The 22,625-nt window shown below is 50.2% G+C and overlaps 1 protein-coding gene across 1 annotated transcript in view; it reads right to left on the minus strand.

Moving 5' to 3' along the window:
* LOC116946707 (microtubule-actin cross-linking factor 1, isoforms 1/2/3/4-like) overlaps nt 1–20,313 on the minus strand; it is a 340,281-nt gene extending 319,968 nt beyond the window's left edge. The window contains exons 1-4 of the mRNA XM_076069967.1: nt 20,090–20,313; nt 9,898–10,603; nt 7,621–7,661; nt 6,464–6,649 (exon numbers count right to left, since the gene is read on the minus strand). Of these exons, the coding sequence (XP_075926082.1) occupies nt 6,464–6,649; nt 7,621–7,661; nt 9,898–10,402 (732 nt within the window). The 5' untranslated portion in view covers nt 10,403–10,603; nt 20,090–20,313. The remainder of the gene's footprint in view (nt 1–6,463; nt 6,650–7,620; nt 7,662–9,897; nt 10,604–20,089) is intronic.
* Between the last annotated feature and the right edge of the window lie 2,312 nt (nt 20,314–22,625).

The raw sequence follows: 22,625 nt of genomic DNA on the forward strand, positions 1-22,625 counted from the left end.
ACAAGTATTTACACACCGCACCATGTATTTACACATCCCACCAAGTATTTACACACCGCACCAAGTATTTACACACCCCACCAAGTATTCACACAACGCTCCAAGTATTCACACACCGCACCAAGTATTTACACACCCCACCAAGTATTTACACACCCCACCAAGTATTTACACATCCCACCCAGTATTTACACACCGCACAATGTATTTACACCCCGCACCAAGTATTTACACACCTCACCAAGTATTTACACACCGCACCAAGTATTCACACACCGCACCAAGTATTTACACACCCCACCAAGTATTTACACACCCCACCAAGTATTTACACACCCCACCCAGTATTTACACACCGCACAATGTATTTACACACCGCACCAAGTATTTACACACCTCACCAAGTATTTACACACCCCACCAAGTATTTACACATCGCACCAAGTATTTACACACCGCACAATGTATTCACACACCACACCAAGTATTTACACACCGCACCAAGTATTTACACACCGCACCAAGTATTTACACACCGCACCAAGAATTTACACACCGCACCAAATATTTACACACCGCACCAAGTATTTACACACCGCACCAAGTATTCACACACCGCACCAAGTATTCACACACTGCGCAAAGTATTTACACACAGCACCAAGTATTTACACACCGCACAATGTATTTACACACCGCACCAAGTATTCACACACCGCACAATGTATTTACACACCACACCAAATATTTACACACCGCACCAAGTATTTACACACCGCACCAAGTATTCACACACCGCACCAAGTATTTACACACCCCACCAAGTATTTACACACCCCACCCAGTATTTACACACCCCACCAAGTATTCACACACTGCACCAAGTATTTACACACCGCACCAAGTATTCACACCACGCACCAAGTATTCACACACCGCACCAAGTATTTACACACCGCACCAAGTATTTACACACCGCACAATGTATTTATCCACCGCACAATGTATTTACACACTGCACAATGTATTTGCACACCGCACCAAGTATTCGCACACCGCACCAAGTATTCGCACACCGCACCAAGTATTTACACACCGCACAATGTATTTACACACCGCACAATGTATTTACACACCGCACAATGTATTTGCACACCGCACCAAGTACCGATTTAAGGCCGAGCCGACCCAGGGGACATTTCAGAACCGATGTTTGTCATATACCGTAACTGTCGTAGCGGACAATGGTGAGGCTGCTGACTCAGCTATCGCTGGAGGAGGTGGAGCGGATATTGTGGCAACACGGTGGCGAGATGTTAACTACCTCGCCTGGTATGCAGGAGGTTTTTGGTTCGATTCCGACCCTGACGCCTGCTGTATATTTACGTTCTGCGTGTTTTTCTCTCTCTCCCCGTTAGTCGCGTGGATTTTTCTCCGGGTCCTCCAGGGTTTTCCCACCGCATTTAGAAACGTGCGTTTAGAGTATTTGACTGCTATAAATGTCCACGTGATGACGAGCCACACTCCGTTGAGCTACCATTTGTGAGAGCCAGCTCGCTTGTGAAAACGAGCTCTATAGCTCAGTAGGGCTTACCTGGTAACATAAAAGTAGCTTACTGCAGCAAGCAATTGGCTTCCGTGTGCTCGGGTGGCACCAGGAAGGGGTTTGCACCGAGATCTGGTGCCGGCGTTGAACTTAGATCGCGGTAGGTTTAAATGCACAGGTTTGAGAACGGACCATCGAGACGCACGTCCTCCGGGTTGTGACATGGGACTCAATAATAATTTAAATATTGTTTTTGCATTCGCCAGGTTTTTCTCGCGTTGTGCGGTCGTGGATGCGTTCCATGATAAAAAGGGCGCACAAATACGAAATCGCGTCACCAAACCCACAACGCGAAGAACGAGTCAGCTGCCTGGCGAGTTGCCCGCACAGTACACACACACACACAATGTGTCCCACGTTCGACCGAATAGGCGCATACAGAGTGAATTAATACCGCATAATATAGCGAAATTTAGGTAGGAATACGTTAGCCGCATGTGCGACGCAAAATCGCACAAACCGAACCCGCACAAAGCGAGGCGAAGCCTCTGTGGTATATAATGGCACTAGCTTAAATGCATCATCTCTCGTACATTCGAAGGGCACCCCCAGTGGCAGCTGTCCCTCCCTGGCGCGGGCACAAGGTGACTCAACAGTGGCCTGCACGTGGACATTCGTCTGCCAGTCGTGGAGCGGCGGGGATGGCGCCGATGATCTGTTACGTGTGATCCCAACCGAGTACTAACATGCGACGACTTTTTTATGATCTGCCAACTTTGGACCCGTGACGCGACACACAATTCCCCCCCCCCCACTCTTTTCGAACGAAGCAGACGACGGGGAGTACAAGATTAGATAACTCTGTGCGCTCGCAGTATTTTCCGGGGCGGCCGGCCGGTTTCAATAGCCGGTGACGCCGTGCAACGAGCTCCCCCGTCTGGGCCGCGTGCAGCGCGTGATTGACCAGCAACGGCTGATGTGGCCAACCAATCGGGGACGACCGCGAGCCACGGCGATGAACGCGTTTCGTTTGTCAATGTGCACGCTGCCGATTGCATCGATCTCACCAAAACTACATTACAACACATGCTCAAAGCCGGCCCAAGGACATTGCTCGCTCTACACAGAATTTACCTACTGCTGCACGGTTGTTAACGTAGGGTGAGAAATAATTGGAATGTACATACGTACATGCAGGTGAACAACAAAGGTGCAGCCTTGCAATTGCTTTGTTCACGCCCACTTCTGGCGGTAAACTCAAATAATATTTTTAAAATTATATTTGTAATTTTACCAATTAAGGCCCACTGAGCTATATAGCTCTCTTTCAAAAGCGACCTGGTTATCACAAATGATGGTTCAACGAAGTGGCTTGTCATCATGTAGAAAAGTCTAGCAGCCAAATACTCTCAGAGCATGTTGATTCTAAATGTCTAGGACCCGGAGGAAAATCCACGCGACCACTGGGGGAGAGCATGCAAACTCCAAATATACAGGCGTCAGGGTTGGGATCGAGCCCACGACCCCCATCATACCCGGCGAGGTAGGGCCTCCACTAGAGGGAGCTGTATAACAGAAGGCCCTCGAGGAAGTATATTGGCCTACTCTTCCACGCTGGATACTCTTCCAGAAGAGCTGGGAGTACCCACACTTTACCCCACCACACGTGCCCTGTGGTGTACCGTTGGGAGGATAGAGGCGGAGGCAGGGATTTTAGACAGTTGTGCCACCCCGGGAGATCTCAACCAGAAACCTCTGGATTGAAATGCCAATGTGCTTGACCATCCGTGTACATTTATACGTGCAGAGTCTTACAAGTTCTCAACGAATGTTATCTGGGCGGCTACTTGCTTTTACTTTAGGCCCACAACTCACACTCCCGTCTCGCTCGGGATCGAACTCAGGTACGCTGGGTTCAGGGCCCAGTATGATAACTGCTGCATCACCGCTCCCAGGAATTCACTCACACGCAGACAAAGATTCCCCAACCCCGCCCCTGTGTAGCGTTAACGAGCCACTGTGAAGGCTGGCACAGCACGCGAGGCTGTGGGTGGCCAGCACAACGTCCCGCCGTCTTTGTATCCCCAATGCTAATGTTTACACACCGCAACAGGTACTCATTTGAGGCCGAGCCGACCTAGGGGAAGCCCAGGACCGGTTTAGCTAATTGTCACCTGTGTTGGCCGTGAGCGGCAATCAAATTTGGGTCGCCGGGTTTGTGGCATGGCACTGCTACACTACCGCTTCCCCCCCCCCCCCCACACACGCACACGGCGAATACACGCTAAGTAAGGACTCAAATAAATGAGATTCCTTGACAGTCTAAATCCGTGTTTTTTTCAGGGGGGTTGGGGGCACGACTTTCTCTGATAAGCCATCAGCAGTGTGATGGTGGCCACACATTTTGAAACCACTTGGGGGTTTGACAGCAGCACGATGATGATGATGACGATGGGGCGGTGTTTACACTCTTTGTGTAGTGTCGGGGGCCGCACTAAAGGCCACCAGGGGCCGCACTAAAGGCCACCAGGGGCCCGCGGGCCTTGCATTGAAGAACAGCTTGGTCGAAAAGGTCACCTATAGATTCCTTATACAAATGTACATTTTTGGATATATATTCGTTTCCGGCGGAGTCCACGAGAGAGCGCAATTCGTCAGTTTCGCCAGTAACATACAGGAGGAGGGGGCACGCAAAAAAACCACAACTCGATAAATGCATCGATGTGCGAACGTGACGATCGCTTTACCCATTGTATTTAATTCGCAAATTATAACGCCAACAGGGACTTCGAGGCTGACAGTGAACACATCCGGGCAAACGAGGCCGCAAGACAAACAAACAAAAAAACAAACCCACGACCAGCAACGTGGAAAAATATGCCAACGTTGGGTCAACGTCGTGCGTTGACGGGCGGATTGCTCGGATCGAAGTGGTGGATTAGTGGCGAGCGCACTGCGCCCTTAACACGGATACCCGAGTTTGATTCCCGGCCCTGGGATGACATCAGTGGCAAGTGGGATGTTATAACCCGTTCTGGGGGACACCCCCCCCCCTTCGTCCCCCAGACTTCACCAAACTATACTGACACTAGCGTGGTGAAATATGGTTGACAAAGAATCCCCATGATTGACACAGCATGGGGAGGCCTTTATCCACCAGTGAATTGACAAAGGATCGGGATTTATTATACCTATTCATTGACTACCTGGCATTTTTGGGCGGCACTACTTTTGATATCCCTCCGCTTCAAGCGGTCTTGAGTTAGCCTGGGCATGATTTTTCATACGATATGGCTGGAATAACGTCACATCCGGAGGGAGAGATGGAGGAATGGACGGACGGACGTCTGATGGACGTGCAAGGCAGCTAGCTATGAATTCAAATATTTAATCCGGAGAATCCCTTGGGATGGTAACATCTCTTTTTGCAAGGGTGTCTAGGGTGTCACGTATCGCGTGCGTGGAATCTGGCAGCACACGTGGGAACAGCGGCGAGACTTCCCAACTTCCCCCCCACCCCCCACCTCCCCCCCCCTTCCCATTTCCTGATCATTATCACTCGTTATGATAAATCGTTGTCATCACCACGCGCTCGTCTATATATCAAACACTGTATCGATCCACTCACGCGGACACACACGATCTCGATTTTTCCATTGCCCTGCCTCTTCCCATGATAAACTCCAAATCTGGATTTGTCCCGGCTTAAAAATAAAAAAGAAACGTTTTGGCTTCAAGCTCGACTTTGTGATAACAAAGAGCCAGAGGTCGTGGAGGAGGGCCCACTTGGGAAGTGGGCGGTGTTAGCAGCGGAATAGGCGGGGCTTATAAGTGGGTGAGACCGGTGTCAAAAAAAGAGCCAATCACCATGGGTGGTTGGGTGGGGCTTTGTGTGGTGGGGGGCTAGTGACGGAGTGGGAGTGGCTATCGCAAAGTGGGTGGGGCTCACAGAGGGCAGGGATGGCAGCTCACCGCAGCCCCGCCCACCACTGCACAAGTGGGAAATTGGCCGTGGTGTCGTGATTAGCAGCACACTGGAACGGTTCGATCTCCCGGCATCAGTATGAATGGGTGCACCACAGTTAGTGGTGGGGTAAATTGTGAGGTACTCTCACCTTTACCAAAACGTTTGACCAGTGTGGAAGAGGAGGCCAAACAAACAACCTCGAGGAGGGACTCTGTACAGTATCTCCGTCCAGTGAAAGCCTTTCTTCGCCGGTGGTGGTACGAGCAAGATAAGAAGAATTTAGAATGTGTTCCGTGCACAGTATTTGTTCACTCTCCGAGAGAGAAAAGGTGAGACAGCGAAAGAACGATTCAGAGGCGCGGGTCACCACATACCTCCGATTAGCACCTACAGTTAGCACGGTTGGCTACGTACGGTGCGAAAAAAGTTCGACACACCCACGTACATGCAAGCGGGGAAATGCAGCCAGAACCGGCGGCAACAAAATTGTGCCCAAGCTATGTGGCCCTAGAAAAATCGGGATATTTTCATGAAAACCGGCCGGGCTGCACCATCACCTTCACCGTAAGGTCTCGCCACCGTAGGTACCACGGTGAAGAGAGGTGAACTACCGCGCCTGGTGTACAGGAGGTCGTGGGGTCAATCACGACCCTGACGCCTGCTGAATATTTGGAGTTTGCACGCACTCCCCGTGGTCGCGTGGATTTTTCTCCGGGTTCTCCGTTTTCACCCTCCACATTTAGAATCAACATCACGCGTTCGGAGTGCTTGGCTGCTATAAGTGTCCACGTGACGATGAGCCACTTCGTTGAGCAATCATTTTTGCCGAGGTCGCTTCTGAAAAAGAGCGACATAGCTCAGTGGGCCTTCTTAGCCTGTGAAGTTTAAGTTTAGTAACCTACGCACGCCGGCGCGCGGTGAGGGGGGAGGGGGGGGGGGAACTCGCTCACCTTGGTGTCGGGGGAGGTCGTGGCGTGGAAGGCCAGGTAGGTGCGGTCCCGTGGAGCAAACCGGCGCCGGCGCACGCGGGATGGGGCCAGGCCCAGCGCCCCCACGCCGGTGTCCGCGGAGCCCACGGGGTCCACGGGGCGCTGCGCCTCCAGGGGGCTCCGCACCTGCGGGCTGACCTTCTCCACCTACCCGGTGTACATGGTAGGGGATGGGGGGGGTGGGGGGGATAGATTCTAGCGAAGAAGTTCAACGTACGTATGATAGCCCTTCATGTACTGCCGCGGAAAAAGTGTTGTTGACGAGTGGCACCTACGAAGGCCGGCACGGAACACGATGGGGTGTGTGGCCAGCACCACGCCCGGCTGCCTTTGTCTACCGCGTGGCGATGTTCACACAACGCACCAGCTTGCTCATTTGACGCTGCCAAGTCGTCCTAGGGGAGGCACAGTACTGGTTCAAGTAATCGTCACTGGTGTTCGCCATGAGCGGGAATCGAACTCGGGTCGCCGGGTTTGTAGATTAACACGCGCACACATACGCGCTATCAGAAATCTAGATTTCTGGCACCTGCCTGATGATGCTGGTTGTAACTACCAGCGAAGCGTAGCATCAAATTGCTCAATCGTGTGTGTGTGTGGATCGCTCTCCAATAATCCCGGTGGTGCTGTTGAAGCGCTAATTAATTGGCGTGTTTGTTCATCACGTGACCTATCTATTGATTCGCTTTCGGGTGGAGGAGGGTGTACAACACACATTTTGCTCAGACCATCTGACCCCCAATTAAGAATCCTAAATTCACGTTTTTAGCGCCTCGGGTTAGAAAAGTGCCTCTCACATCGTGGCATTAATACCAATGGTAGTTTTTTTCCGCCCGTTTGTCAATCCACTGCTGGATGAAACCACCACTCCTCCCCCCCCCCCTTCCCCCGCCACGTGAAGCGGAATGTTCGACCATACTTCACCACTTATACGCCAGCATGCGTTGGCAAAGGCGGTGGGGGCAGGTTCAGATACCGCTCGCCACTGATGCTTGCAGTGGGGCGGGAATCGCACTCGGGTCGACCGGGGTCTATTTAGAGTGCTGATGAAGGGGGGCCTTCATCCAGCAGTGGACCGAGCATGGCTGTTGATGATGATTGTGATTGGATGAACTCACCTCGTGGTCCGGAGGAGTCATAGCCCTGTGACTGGGAGAATCTGCAAATGACAGGACAGGGATATTTTAATGATGTAACAATGATGTTTGTGGGTTTTTTTCTCTCCCAAATTCATTTAAATCTCGCGATCATCATCACCGCCATCATCAGGATTTCACGACCGTACTGAGATCTCACAACCACCTCGCAGGTTAAGCCTACAACACCTGGTATTCCTAGGTGGTCTCCCATCCAAGTACTAACACCAGTCTCGACCCTGCTTTAGGTCGAGATACAGCGAGATGGGTTGCGTTGAGGGCGATTCGGTTGAGAACATCGCATTTTTATTGTATTGATGTTGAGATATATTTGTTTAATATTAATTATGTATTATTTGAAATATGTGCTGTGGCTGAAACGTCAAAGATTGACTATAGCTACACCCAGACCACTCAATGATATTACTCCTATTCACCGAATGGAACATTCCAACATCCCTACAATCTGTGTGCGTGTGGCCTGTACCATTCTGGCCGGGGGGGTGGGGGGGGGGGGATAGGCAAGTGGCGACGTCACACGCCTGCATTTGCAGAACATGTTGTGGTTAAAACGCATCATAATCATCGCGAGCCATGACTAAGCCATTGCCTCCTTCCACGCGATTCTTTCACGAGTTGGAACACGTACATCGCGGAGATGGAGCTATGAAATCAGTGTGCAAGGTGCAGGGTTGAATCGTTACTTCGCTGGAGGGTTGTGAGAGGTGGCGCGATGGATTGGGGGAGGCCTTCATCCAGCAGTTGATAGACCATGGCTGCATTATGATGATTACATTTTGATATTAACCAATCAAGGAGCGAAAACAGTGACTCAACAGATACGCCTTACTGTATTCGGAAGTGAAGTATTGATGATGATGGTGATGATGATGATGACTTCAGCTGTGATAACAAATTGATTTCGGAATGAGTAATGAGTGTGTAGTGATGAAGCGTTTTCACACTCCACCTAGGCGCTCCCGTTACTTGCTCAGCCTGAGCGAGTTTAATTAGGTCCACCAACAGCACACCTGTGCAATTAAGCCATACAATTGATATTTTAATACAACGCTAATTGTCAGGACGCACGGGGTTATTTCATTTATTTTCACACTGGCATTAGAATATTTTAATTGTAGATTTTTTGAGCGGCTCTTATTTTCAATGTCTAGTTATCATTATCAATATCTAGTGTTGATTCTTACTGTGGGGTCGCCTCAAATCCGTCGTTGACGAAACTCGACCGAGTGAATTATGGCGACAAATCATAATCGATGAAGGCTCAGAGATTACACAGCTGCATGCGTGAATATAAAAAGGTTCTAAAATTAACGCCAGAGGATAATTCATGCATCACGCATTAGTGTCAAGTGGCAGTCGATTTGCACATCCGTTGAAATAAATTCAACAACCATGCGTGATTTGTTGAAATGAATGCAGCATAATGACCGCATGCGGGCCAGACTTTCTGGGCGGCCCTGTGTACGCACAGGGAGATGGAGCGATGTGCGTGCGCTGGTGTGTGGATGGATCCCCGCACAACCGCGCGAGAAGCTGCGACGGCAAACGGGGGGAGGGGCTTCATCCAGCAGTGGATTGATCATGGACGATGATTAAATGTTGCTTGCGAATGGGTTTAACCTGTGTAAATGTGCCGATCAATTTGCCTTGTTATTTTTAAACACCAGGATCGGTAATGCATGTCCATGAGGTATGAGCTAATGTTACCATGGCTGCATTAATTCGCGCACAAAAACACGCGCACTCACGTGCCCACTCTCGTAAATTCTAATGAGCTAATCTCTCATATCCATACAGAGGGGGGGGGGGGCAACGTAAATCATAAAACACAAACACAGCTCGCGAGAACGCATTCCACCGGAATGCACCATCTTCCTTCGCATCCCATTGCAAAATCAAAATCATCATCATCATCCGCATGATCAATAGCAGCAACGCCCATACGTACACAGCAACAAAAACGCATTTCGTTTGCAAGAATTGCAATGCGAATGAAGAGGGGGGGGGGTGAATATTTACGTAAAGGCTCAGGCAGGGAAAGGTCGACTGACCAACAGCTGCCGTCCATGTTGTCTCTGCGCGTGTGAGTCGGCAATAGCAGCAGCATCATCAACATCATCACCACCACCATCAGCAGCAGCAGCGGCAGCAGCCACATTTTAACACGTAAAAAAATTCATAACAGTGGCCGAGTTGAACACTTAGCAGGCAATGAAACCAATACAGAATCGGGCTCACCTCTCTCCGGCAAGCGAGATCGCGTTGCTCTGTTGCGCTTGCAGAATTCACGTTCACGATGATGCTCCTGCTGCTCCCGCTGCTGCTGATGGTGGTGCTGATGATGATGCTCCTGCTCCTGCTGCTGATGATGATGATGATGCGGTTCACTTTCTCCGCATGAGCGACGCCTTCGGACGGAGCGTGAGAACCAGCCGACGGCTACGCCGGCCACGCCGAACAGGAACGCGGCGAGGAACACGGCGATGACAGCGAGCAGAGCCGCGCTCAGGCACGCGCACGCGAATGACGCCGCCTGGAGTTCAGCGCCAGCGCCACCACCGCCGCCTCCTCCTCCTGCACCGCCACCGCCACTGCCACCACCACCGCCGCTGACCCCCGCAGTGTTGGTGCAGAGGTTGGACTCCGGGCTACGGCCGAACGACGCACTGCGACCTTCACGAGCCCTTCGCTCGGCGTTCCCGGCTACAATGTCCGCGGCGGTGGCGCAGAACTCGCGTGCCATGCGACCCGGCGCCTCCTGATCGCCGTGGCTTCGAGGCGACGACGCGCCCGCCTATGTGGCCAGACGATGATGATGATGATGGTGGCGGTGGTGATGATGATGATGATGATTGGGAAGGTTTGGGCTGGGCGGGTGGATATAGTAGGGGCAGGAGGAGGAAGGGTGGGTAGGAGACGGGGTGTGTGGGGTGTGCGGGTTGGACTGGAGATGAGAGTGGCAGAAGAGAAGAGGGTGGAGCAAAGAGGTTGGGTTAAGAGCGGGTGTCGTGGTTACACGCTTGCGATTGTCCACGTGGTGGAGATGAACTGGATAATAATACATTATGAGACCTCCTTTGCCGGTAACAAGATATAGCAATAGATTTTACCCTTTTTAACTGGCACAAAAACTGACACCTTTATTCAAGGCATCATGTTTGCAATAATTCTTTTGCTTGCATTTTGACTGCTTGTGTTGTGGTTATTGCAAACATGATGCCTTGAATAAAGGTGTCAGTTTTTGTGCCAGTTTAAAGGGTAAAACCTATTACAATAATAATACAATTTGAAAATGATGCTGATGATTAAAGTTAAACGTTCACGTGAGTTTCTGCTCAAATGATGAGCATCGAGGCGCTGCTCATCTCCTGAGCCACTGGTGAAATTCCACATTACTATGACGGGGCGAGTCTTTGCAGAGGACAATCACAGTTTTACTTGCCCACAAAGTGGTACCTATTTTATTCATCCCAGAGGAAGGATGATGTGCTGAGTCAATCCACGACCGCTCCCTAACGCTGAGCCATCCGACTCGGGTGGCTATGATATTAGAATGATTATGAAGATGGATAATGATTACCAATCAGGATGTTACTATGATGATGATGATAATGATGAGTAATGATAAACTCTAAGGCAGTGGTTCTTAACCTTGACTGCAACCTTGCGCCCCGTTGGTTCTTAATCGTAAAAACGATTATAATGTTAATAAATAATAGAGGTTTTTTTGGGGGTTAGATCGCGTAAATATATAAATGTGTCGCTAAAAGCCGCCACCACCCGATACATTGGGTTTGATAAAGCAACAAAGTAGTTGTACTCACGTGCCCGTGCTTAATTTGTGTTTCGATGGTTTACCTTCTCAAAAAATCTGGCCGTGTCTCGCACCCCCATAAAGGGCATCTCGCACCCCCAGGAGGTGCAGCGTGCACCCCCTGGTTAAGAAGAAGAACCGCTGGTCTAAGGATGAGGTGCTGTCGCTCACACGTGGCCATCCAAGTGATTCAGATGATGATGACGATGATGATTATTCGAATTCTTATGCACATTGATGCAGGCGATAATGATCTGGGAGAGTGGTGGCTATTCACGCCTGCGGTCCGGGCCAGGGAAGTGCAGTGCAGAAAGTAGGATCGCGAACCTGTCTGAAAAGCGAACCGTTGAGTTTATCGCCCTCGCGTTTGAGTCCAGTTCCCTTCAACCACACCCCCCCTCCCCCCTCATAAATGTTAGCAGGAGCCTCTTGAACAATGAGTCTTAAGACTCAAGGGATCATCCTTGCTGGGGAGCGGGGCGGGGGAAGGAGCACGTGGCATCATAATCTACAGCCCTGTCTCAATCTACTGCTGTATGGAAGGCTTTCTCCCCGCGCCGTGTACGTTTAACTGTTTGGCCATACTTCACCGCGGTGGTCAATGTGCGTGGTTGGTTAAAAAATAAACCAGGTGACGTTAAAACGCTTCATTGTTTCATTTATATACTCGCATTGCTACGGCGGCAAAAGGGTTAAATTGAATGATTTTTTTGGTCTGCACATTATTGTAATGGAGTAGCAATTTCATCTCTAAATCTTTTATGAAGTAGTGTACATAGTGTGCAGTGTTCTGCAGTCCTCCTCTTAATGCATGCGTGGAGCGGCAGTGTAGTGGCTAGCGCGCCGCGCCACATACCCGACCACCCGAGTTTGATTCCCTCTCTTGACCGATAACAAGCACCTCTGATTAGCACGGTTGGCTACGGACGGTGCGAAAGAAGTTCAACATTCAACAGTGACGAATATTTGAACCGGTCCTGGGCCTACTCCAAGGTCGACTCAGCCTTTTAGCTGAGTCGACCCAGCATTGAGAAGACAAAGTCGGCCGGGGGGGGGAGGGTGGTGCTGGCCACCCCATGTTGTGCCGTGTCGGCCTTCATAGGTGCTCGCTACCAACACTTGCCCCAACAGCCAGTGGAGGCTACACAGGGGGATCTTTGTATTTGTCTTTAGTGTGCCGTGCCATCCTTAATAGGTGCTTGCTAGCAGGACTTGCCCCAACAGTCTATTAAAGGCTACAGGACAGACATTTGATTTTGTGTGTGTGTGTGGCATGCCACCCTTAATAGGTGCTCGCGAATCATCGCCCTCCTGACTGGCAAATATGACTCATCCTGTTCCCTGGAGCTCCCACCTGGTTAAACAAATGAACTTGAAACGTTAACACCACCAGCATCTCATAACCTCCTTCGCTACTGTGTCACCAACTTCCTCGCCCTCACTTATACCACCCCCCCCCCTACGCCCCCCAACCCTCTTAAAGGTAAAGATCCCCCGTATAGCCTTAAATTGATTGAGGGGTCAAGTGCTGCTGGAAAGGACCTATGAAGGCCGGGACGGTACACTGACGACTGGGTGGGTGGCCAGCACCACGCCCTATCGCTGCTACCTGCCCCAGTGCCAATGCTTACACCAGCGCACCGTGGACTCGTTTGAGGCTGCGTCAACTTAGGGGAGGCCCACGAGCGGTTTAAGATAGTCGTTACCCAGCTATGTGGCCCGTGAGCCTGAATCGAACTCGGGGTCGTCGGGTTCGTGGTGCAGCTCCCCGCCTCCCCCACCCACCCACCCACCAACTCACCCCACGCCACCCACCACACGCCACCCACCTACCCCACCCACCCCACCCCGTGCCGTGAGCAATGCGCACGGGGATCTTGGCGGCTCCTCAATGCGTCACGCACGGAGAGAGGAACATCTGCAGTGAGAGCACGCACGCAGCCACTACTCTCACACACACACAGACTCACTCGCTCTCTACTCACACACACAGAGACCCTCTGTCTAGCCTTACTGACTGGGCTGCTGTCAGCGAGCGCCTATTAAAGTAGTCCCCCCCCTTCGTCCTCGGTGCACGAGGATGCGGTATGGTGGTCAGAACCACGCCGGGCCGCCGTATACAGACACAGACAAATGTTACCCATATAGCCTTGAATAGATTGTGAGAGTAAGTGATGTTAGCGAGCACCTATGAAGGCCGGCACGGCACACGAGGGGTTAGGTGGCCAGCACCACGCCCGACCGCATTTGCCTTCCGAGTGGCGATGTTTACTCACACAAAGACAACGATTACCGGTGGAGCCTTAACAGACTGCTGGGACACATGCTGATAGCGAGCACCTATGAAGGCCGGCACTGTACACGAGAGGGTGGGTGGCCAGCACACACACAAAGACATAATCACACACACAAAGACATAATCACACACACACAAAGACATAATCACACACACAAAGACATAATCACACACACACACAAAGATATAATCACACACACAGACATAATCACACACACAAAGACATAATCACACACACAGACATAATTGCACACACACAAAGACATAATCACACACACACAAAGACATAATCACACACACAGACATAATCACACACGCAAAGACATAATCACACACACAAAGACATAATCACACACACAGACATAATCACACACACACACAAAGACATAATCACACAAACACAAAGACATAATCAAACACACACACAGACATAATCACACACACAGAGACATAATCACACACACAAAGACATAATCACACACAAATACATAATCACACACACAAAGACATAATCACACACACACACAAAGACATAATCACACACACAGACATAATCACACACAGAGACATAATCGCACACACACAAAGACATAATCACACACACAAATACATAATCACACACACACAAAGACATAATCACACACACACAAAGACATAATCACACACACAGACATAATCACACTCACAGAGACATAATCACACACAAACACATAATAACACACACAAATACATAATCACACACACACAAAGACATAATCACACACACACAAAGACAATCACACACACAGACATAATCACACACACAGAGACATAATCACACACAAAGACATACTCACACACACACAAAGACATAATCGCACACACAAAGACATAATCACACACACACAAAGACATAATCACACACACAAAGACATAATCACACACACAGACATAATCACACACACACAAAGACATAATCACACACATAAAGACATAATCACACACAGACAAATACATAATCACACACACAAAGACATAATCACACACACAGACAATCACACACACAAAGACATAATCACACACACACACAAAGACATAATCACACACACAAAGACATAATCACACACACAACGACATAATCACACACACAGACATAATCACACACAAAGACATAATCACACACACACACAACGACATAATCACACACACACACACAAAGACATAATCACACACACAGACATAATCACACACACAAATACATAATCACACACACAAAGACATAATCACACACATAAAGACATAATCACACACACACAAAGACATAATCACACACACAAAGACATAATCACACATACACACACACAGACATAAATCCCCTATCGTTACAGAGTGGAGTGCTTTTGGCGAGCACCTATTAAGGTGCACGAGGGTGGTGGAGTGGACAGAACATCCCCAGTGCTGGTGTAGTACACACCGTGCCAATTATTAATTTAAGGCTAAGCTGACCTAGGGACGGTGTTGATGTGTCAGACGCAACCTGGGTCTGGGGCAAGTGCTGTTAGCGAGCACCTATGATGGCCGGAACGGCACACACGAGGGGGTGGGTGGCCAGCACCACAGCCGGCCGCCTTTGTCTCCCAAGTAGCGATGTTTACACACCACACCAGGCACTCATTTGAGGCTGAGTCGACCTGGCGAAGGCCCAGGACCGGTTCAGATATTCGCCACTGTTATCGATCGCGAGCGGGAATCGAACGTGTGTCGCCGGGTTCGTAGCGCAGCGCGCTAAACCACTACACCACCGCTCCCCACAGATACACACACACACAGTGAGTCATATAAATGTGCAGTATACCCATATGACTGAATCACCATTGGATGATTTTCCGAGTGCATATCACCAAGATCCACCGGCTCCATTAACACGCACCACAGCGAGCAAGGGGAATGGAACCGTGCTAATGGTTTGACCTTTTTGGCACACGGCTCTCACTGAAGAAAACCCCACAGAGACACGGCGCTGGACGTGTCTAATATTCGGCTTCATAACGCCACTGCCAAAACGTTGCTTGAACGTTGTGCCGAAACTGCAACGGGCGTCTGCGCAATGTTGGAGGTCAGTGCGCTTGCTGGCCGCCGATCACGTATCGATTAATCGATTTCGCAAAAAAAATTACGTTCACAATACATGCCTCGAATCGTCGTTTGTGAAATCCATCGACTATGTCAGTAACCGTGCAACGTTGGACCAACGTTGTTGCAACCACGCGCCAAAGCTGGCCCAACTTTGCATGCTTACTGCCGGGATGTAGGATTGTTGTGCGGTATGTCCCGTAAAGAGATGGAGCAATGAAAGTAACATGCGTGCCGGTGCTTAGGCGGATTAATACATTGCAGGATCGTGAGAGATTTCGACGGCTTGGCTTGAGGAGGCCTTCATTCAGCAGCGGATAAGATCGTGGCTCTTGATGATGACGAATGTTGTTATCGTCATGCCAGACGAGAAAATGTTGGCGAGATAATAAATGGGTTGGGAGCGCCATGGTGGCTAGGAGATGTTAACTACCTCGCCTGGTATACAGGAGGTCGTGGGTTCGATCCCAACCTTGACGCCTGCTCTATATGTCGAGTGTTCTCCCTGTGGTCGTGTGGATTCTTCTCTGGGTCCTCCAGTCCCCCCCCCCCACACACATTTAGAGTCAACATGCGTTGAGAGTATTTGGTTGCTATAAATGTCCACGTGATTAGCCAATCGGTTTAGCTATCGTTTGTGGCCAGGTCGATTCTGAAAAAAGAGCTATATAGCTCAGTGGGCCTTACCTGGTAAAACATTTTTTTAGAGTTTTAGTTTGGGTGTGGGGGGCTGGGGGGCATGTTGACGTCATCCGCATAGTCAGCCGAGTCGAACTGGGCGTGACTTTGGGGGGGGGGGGGTGCTGGGAGGGAGGGGTTTCCCACCTTCGGCAGGCAGGATGCATGGGGTAGCCACCGACGAGTGAATTTCTTTTAATAATCGACTAATTCTGAAGTCGATTAATCGACTCGATCGTCACAGCTCTACTCGACATGTTCAGGCAATAAATACATGTTTTGCTATTTTGTTCTTACGATGTTGTTAGTATTCTACTCTTGCGTATGATGGCGGCAGCGCTGTGGAGCAGGAGCTCGATGCCAATGTCGAGGTCTGTCGCTGATGCTGCTGCTGGCCACGACGAGAGGGCTTCAGCAGAGAGAGGGAGAGAGAGTTCGTGTCGTTTTCAGAATCAAAATATTTATTTATACTGGAGGAATCCGATGAGCTATAAAGCTCTTTTTTCACAGATGTTCCTCCTCTTCCTCCATTGAAGGAGCGCTGGCCATAGTGGCTCACTATGTGGTCCGTAGTTGTTATTTAGGATTACACTATGATTTATGTTATCATTGGAACGAGTTCTGTTACAGCGATTCGCCTGCTCCAGTGATTGTGACGCTAACGTGACTCTACGTCATCGCGCGAGGCGGCCACGTTTCTGGCGGGCTGCGCTGTCGAGGAGTCGGCTTCAATTTCCGTCACTCGCGCATGTCGGTGGGGTGTGGGAGGATGTACGCACGTTGCAGTGCGTTGAACTTATTTCGCACGGTACGTAGCCAAACGCGCTGAGCGGAGGTGCCTGGCAAAGGGCAGCACGCTAAACACACGCAGAAAAGCAGTCCTGAAGAAATTAGTTTTCAATTTAGATTTACGAGTGCATAGGCTCCAGTGGCTTCCTAATATTGGAAGGAAGAGCACTCCAGACAACCGCACAAGCGCATGTAAGGAACGAAATGGCTTTCTCCGTAAAACGTTGCTGTGTTTCATTCATCACTGGCGCGGACTGCCAAAATATCGGAGGTGCAGGGGGAAGGACAACAAACTAAACACAAAAGAGCAGTCCTAAAGAAATTAGTTTTCAATTTAGATTTACGAGTGCATATGCTCCAGTGGCTTCCTAATATGGTAAGGAAGAGCATTCCAGACGGCCACAGACGCGCACGTGAAAGGGCGCGATAAGCTCAAAGCCTCCCGTAAATCACGTGACTTCTGTGTGGCCACACCCACCCTGCCTCCCGTCTCCCCGCCGCCCCCTCTGAAAACAGCAGCAGCAGCAGCGTCGAGGCCCTGATGTAGCCTCACTCTCTCTGTCCTTGCTGTTTCCTAGCCCTTTGCTTCTGTTTTCCCGTTCTTTTTCCATCCTTTTCCACGTATTTTCCCAGTATTTATATTTTATATTCTCGTTTCTTTCTCTCGTCCCCACCCCCATATATTATATCGTTGACTCAATACCCCTTCTCGTGGTGTTCATGCCACGGGTTCCAACATTTTGTTGGTTTCATTTATTTTCAGCACCAAGGCCAGCGCACAGCACGCCAAGGATCAAGTCTTACGACTTCCGCACAATACCACCAGTGATCGAGTGAGTGAGTGGCTGTTGTGCATTCTAATGATGTTCCGGAAGGAATAGAGAGCCAACTACGGTAGACTAGAGTAGATGACGATGATGAAAATAGCACTGTAAGACTCATCTACAGTGGCAAACGCCGGCCGGAAATGAGAAAATATGGGTCAAAGTTGCTCTACAGTCGACACGTTTCAGAGGGTCGCGGTGTTTAACCCCATGTCCATTAAAGGTGTAAGAGCAAATGTCACGGTGGTTTCTCGCCTCCGGCTGGCGTTGTCTACTTGCGGAGGCGTCTTGTGCTGCTATTTCCATCGCGTTCTCTCCGAGTCGATGCTTACAACTGAAACGTTCTGATCGCCCGTCGAATTCTTTGACGTTGGATTCCAAACTGCGCGTGCGCTGGAACCGTGATCGGTTTCGCTCAGAGGACAGCCTCGGCCTGCATGCCATGGGTCTCGCGCATAACGCGTACAAATATGGGATCCCCGCGATCAGTGAAGTAGGTGAGTGACCTCCAATGAACTAGGTGATTCGCCTCTAACCAAGTGATAATTATATACAAATATGGGATTATATACAAATATGGGATTATATACAAATATGGCATTATATACAAATCTGGAATTATATTACAAATATGGGATCCCCGTGATCAGTGAACCAGGTGATTCGACTCCAATGAACCGGGTGATTCGCCTGGCGTGACCTTAAAGCCCACAGGAAGGTGACAAGGTAACGACGAAAGATACGAATGTTTTTTTTTATAATACCGGGTAAGGCCCACTGAGCTGCATAGCGCTTTTTATTTCAGAAGCGACCAGGCTATCACAAACGATAGCACAACGAAGTGGCTTATCGAGTGGAAATATATTGCAGCCAGATAATCTAAACGCATGTTTCTAAATGTGGAGGGTAAATCGGGAGAACCCGGAGATAAATCCACCTTAACCACGGGGAAAGAGACATGCACACTCCAAATATACAGCAGGCGTCAAGGGTCAGCATCGAACCCAAGACGATTCCCCGTGTAGACTTCAAAAGGTGATGGGGGAAAGTGCTGATAGCGAGCAACTATTAAGGCCGCAGGGTACACGAAGAGGGGGTGGGTGGCAAGCCCCACGCACGACCGTCTTTGTCTCCCCCATGCTGGTGTTTACAAATCTCACCAGGTACTCGTTCAAGGCTGAGCCGACCTAGGGGAGGCACAGGATCGGTTCGGATGTCACTCAGCGATGTTGGTGGCCGTGATTGGGAATCGAACTCAGTGTCACCCGTGTGCAGAGTGCAGTGCGCTAACCATTGTACCACCGCTCCCCACTCGGCATGAAACACAGACACAAAGATGTCTCATATGGCCATATAGACTGTAGGGGCAATTACTATTTGGCGAGCTCCGATCAATATTATGAACACCTAATTGACATATTCATTAATCTTCATCATCATCAGCCGTGATTGGCCCACTGGTGTCACGATCTCTCACGCTCCTGCGATGTAACAATCCGCCCAGCACCTCTCGACACGAGCTCAATTTCATCGCTCCATCTCCTTCGCCTGGCCAGCACTTCGTCATAATTCATGAACGTTCACATTGATACTCGATGAACGTACGGACACACGCGAACAACCTACACACGCACGCACTTTCCATGAAACAATTGCCCATAATAATAGCGCAATGATAATAATAATGATAACGATGAGAAGAAACAACAAAAGAGAAATGTATCTGTAAATAACAACGTGGCATTAAACGCAAAAATATACATTAGACGACGTTTCGGGCAATGCCCCTTATTTTGTAGGAATACTAATACTATTCACCCACATATTTCGGGCGACCACGCAAATCCCGATGCGCCCGGCCTTCCACTCGCTCACGAGACGGCTACGACACTCGCCCATTGCTTCAGACGAACTCACCTGAGCGGCGATGACGTAACTCTCAGAGGATGGTGGTGGTGGTGGTTGGGTGGTGGTGGTGATCGTGGTGAGGATGAGCGTGGTGGGAGTTGCGGTGGGGAGTGGTGAGCGGCTGGGGGGGGGGGGGCGCGTGAGGCTAAGTTCACGCCTTCACATTTGGACTCGAGTCGCAAAGCACCGTTGTCTGTCCTTGGCTTGAGGTGACGATGGTGGTGGTGACGCGGGGAGAATTTTCAGACGCTTGCGGAAAAAAATGTGTTTTTTTTTCGTATCGTGCCCCGGTTTTCACCGTCAAACGTGAGCGCAGCGCGCCTCGCTGTGGCCAATGCCACAACACCCTCGCCATTCGCCACCTAAGTGACGGTGGCGTCATCGCGGCGTCTGTGCCAGGCTAGGTGCACTTTGAGGCCACGTGAAGTGACGAGGGCTCGCTGACAGGGGGTCTCGGGACAGACCCGGGTGCCACGGGTTGGCTGACTCAGACGACCGGTAGACGCACCACCATCTGTACCCCCCACTGTGCCAATTTGCTGCATTTTAGTCGCCCGTCGCTCCGCTCATTGTTGTGAGCGTCGCTCCTCTGCCTCTCCGTTGTTGCTGGAGGGCGACTGCCTCCAACTGGGGTAGTGGTAGGGGTAGGGGTGTACATAGGGGTTGGGTAGTGGTAGGGGTTGGGGTAAGAGTGGTGATAGGGATTGGGATAGGGGTAGTGGTAGTGATAGGGGTAGTGGTAGTGATAGGGGTTAGGGTAGTGGTAGTGATAGGGGTAGTGGTAGTGATAGGGGTTGGGGTAGTGGTAGTGATAGGGGTAGTGGTAGGGGTTGGGGTAGAGGTAGTGATAGGGGTAGTGATAGGGGTAGAGGTAGTGATAGGGGTTGGGGTAGTGGTTGTGATAGGGGTTGGGGTAGTGGTAGTGATAGGGGTAGTGGTAGTGATAGGGGTTGGGGTAGTGGTAGTGATAGGGGTAGTGGTAGTGATAGGGGTAGTGGTAGTGATAGGGGTAGTGGTAGTGATAGGGGTAGTGGTAGTGATAGGGGTAGTGGTAGTGGTAGTGATAGGGGTAGTGGTAGTGATAGGGGTAGTGGTAGTGATAGGGGTTGGGGTAGAGGCATGCCTGGTCGTAACCGAGGGGCAGGGTGTAGCGGCTACAGGATGGGCGAGGGGAGAAGCGATGGGGGTTGTTTTTCGGGAGGAACGGAAGCTGCAGGTTGCTGTTGTTGTTATCCTGAAGATGATTGCTCTGTGTACTCCAGTGGGAGTTGGTTCCAGTGAAATAGGATCGGAAAGGGAGAAGGGACGAGAGAGCGAGGCTGTGCGCAGCAGGGCGAGGTAGGCACGGGAAGGGATGGTCCAGATTGCGAGCGTAGAGGACCGGCTGGAACACACAAATGAATATTTCCGTAAATTTAACCTGTGACCAAAGTTACCCTGAATTCGCCCATACCTCGGAAGCTAAGCATGTCTGAGCCTGGTTAGCACTTGGATCGTTCGCCACCAGGGCTTTCCAGGTGACGGGGACTGCAGAGTTGTTGCCATGAGATGGCGATTAAGTGCTGAATGTCTCCCCCTCTATTTGAGAACATTCGACTTACGAACGTTCAGAGATACGAACAAACCTCGTCCGTATGTTCCGACCGACAGTCATAAGTACATCCGCTGCGCAATAAATGGCGGTGGTGGCATCAACGTGAATTGCTTCGCGTGTCGCGTGGGACGTGTTTAGCAATCATCGGGCGCGTGCAGGGTGGGATGAGTTAATTTGTAAAAGGCGGAGCGTGGTGGTGGCGGGGCCGCGAGGACTGGAGTTTGGGAAACCCTGCGCCTGGAGTTCATTCCGGAATGACGTCGGGTTCACGTTTTCACTCCAACCACGGCGGCTCAGCTCGTTCAAAAAAAGACGCCGAAGTAGAGGATTCGTGCCTGGATGCAAACACATTTGCAAATCCAGAATAGAGGTTTTTTTTGGGGATAGATGGCGTAAATATTGAAATGTGTCGTTAAAACCCGCCACCACCCGACACAGCCAACCAGTAAGGGTTGTCTCGTAAACAGATCGTGGCCAATTCGTCACTAGTACAGCACGCCGGTTGTGTGTTGGAGAGCCAAGCCACAACATTTACAATCAGAGTACGACGTTTCGTCAGTAATGACAACCAACTTCATCAGGCGACAGCCAGACTTGTGGAGAAGTCATCTTGTTTAGTTCCCTATATAGAGGCGTAGATGTGTTGACGAGTTTTACCGACGCGTTTATATATTTACGCGACCTGAACCGAACACCTCTCTAATGGATGATATCGGTCGCTACAGCCTCCTGCGTGCTAAACATTTGCAAATGTTGATGTGTGCAATTAAATTGCGGGACTACTGTGCGTGGTCTCAGAGCGGTCGCGAGGACTGTTTTAGTTGTTTATTGCCTGGCCCAAGCTCGCATTCGGTGTTGAAACATCGTCAGGAATGTATGTACTCGTGCAAATAATACTTCTAGATTGTATTCATCTGTATGTGGAGTCAGGTTTCTTACCTTTTCTCTACT

Source organism: Petromyzon marinus, chromosome 27, assembly GCF_048934315.1.
Source record: "Petromyzon marinus isolate PM22_M1 ecotype Great Lakes invasive population chromosome 27, UKy_Petmar_22M1.pri1.0, whole genome shotgun sequence".
Lineage (NCBI taxonomy): Eukaryota > Metazoa > Chordata > Hyperoartia > Petromyzontiformes > Petromyzontidae > Petromyzon > Petromyzon marinus.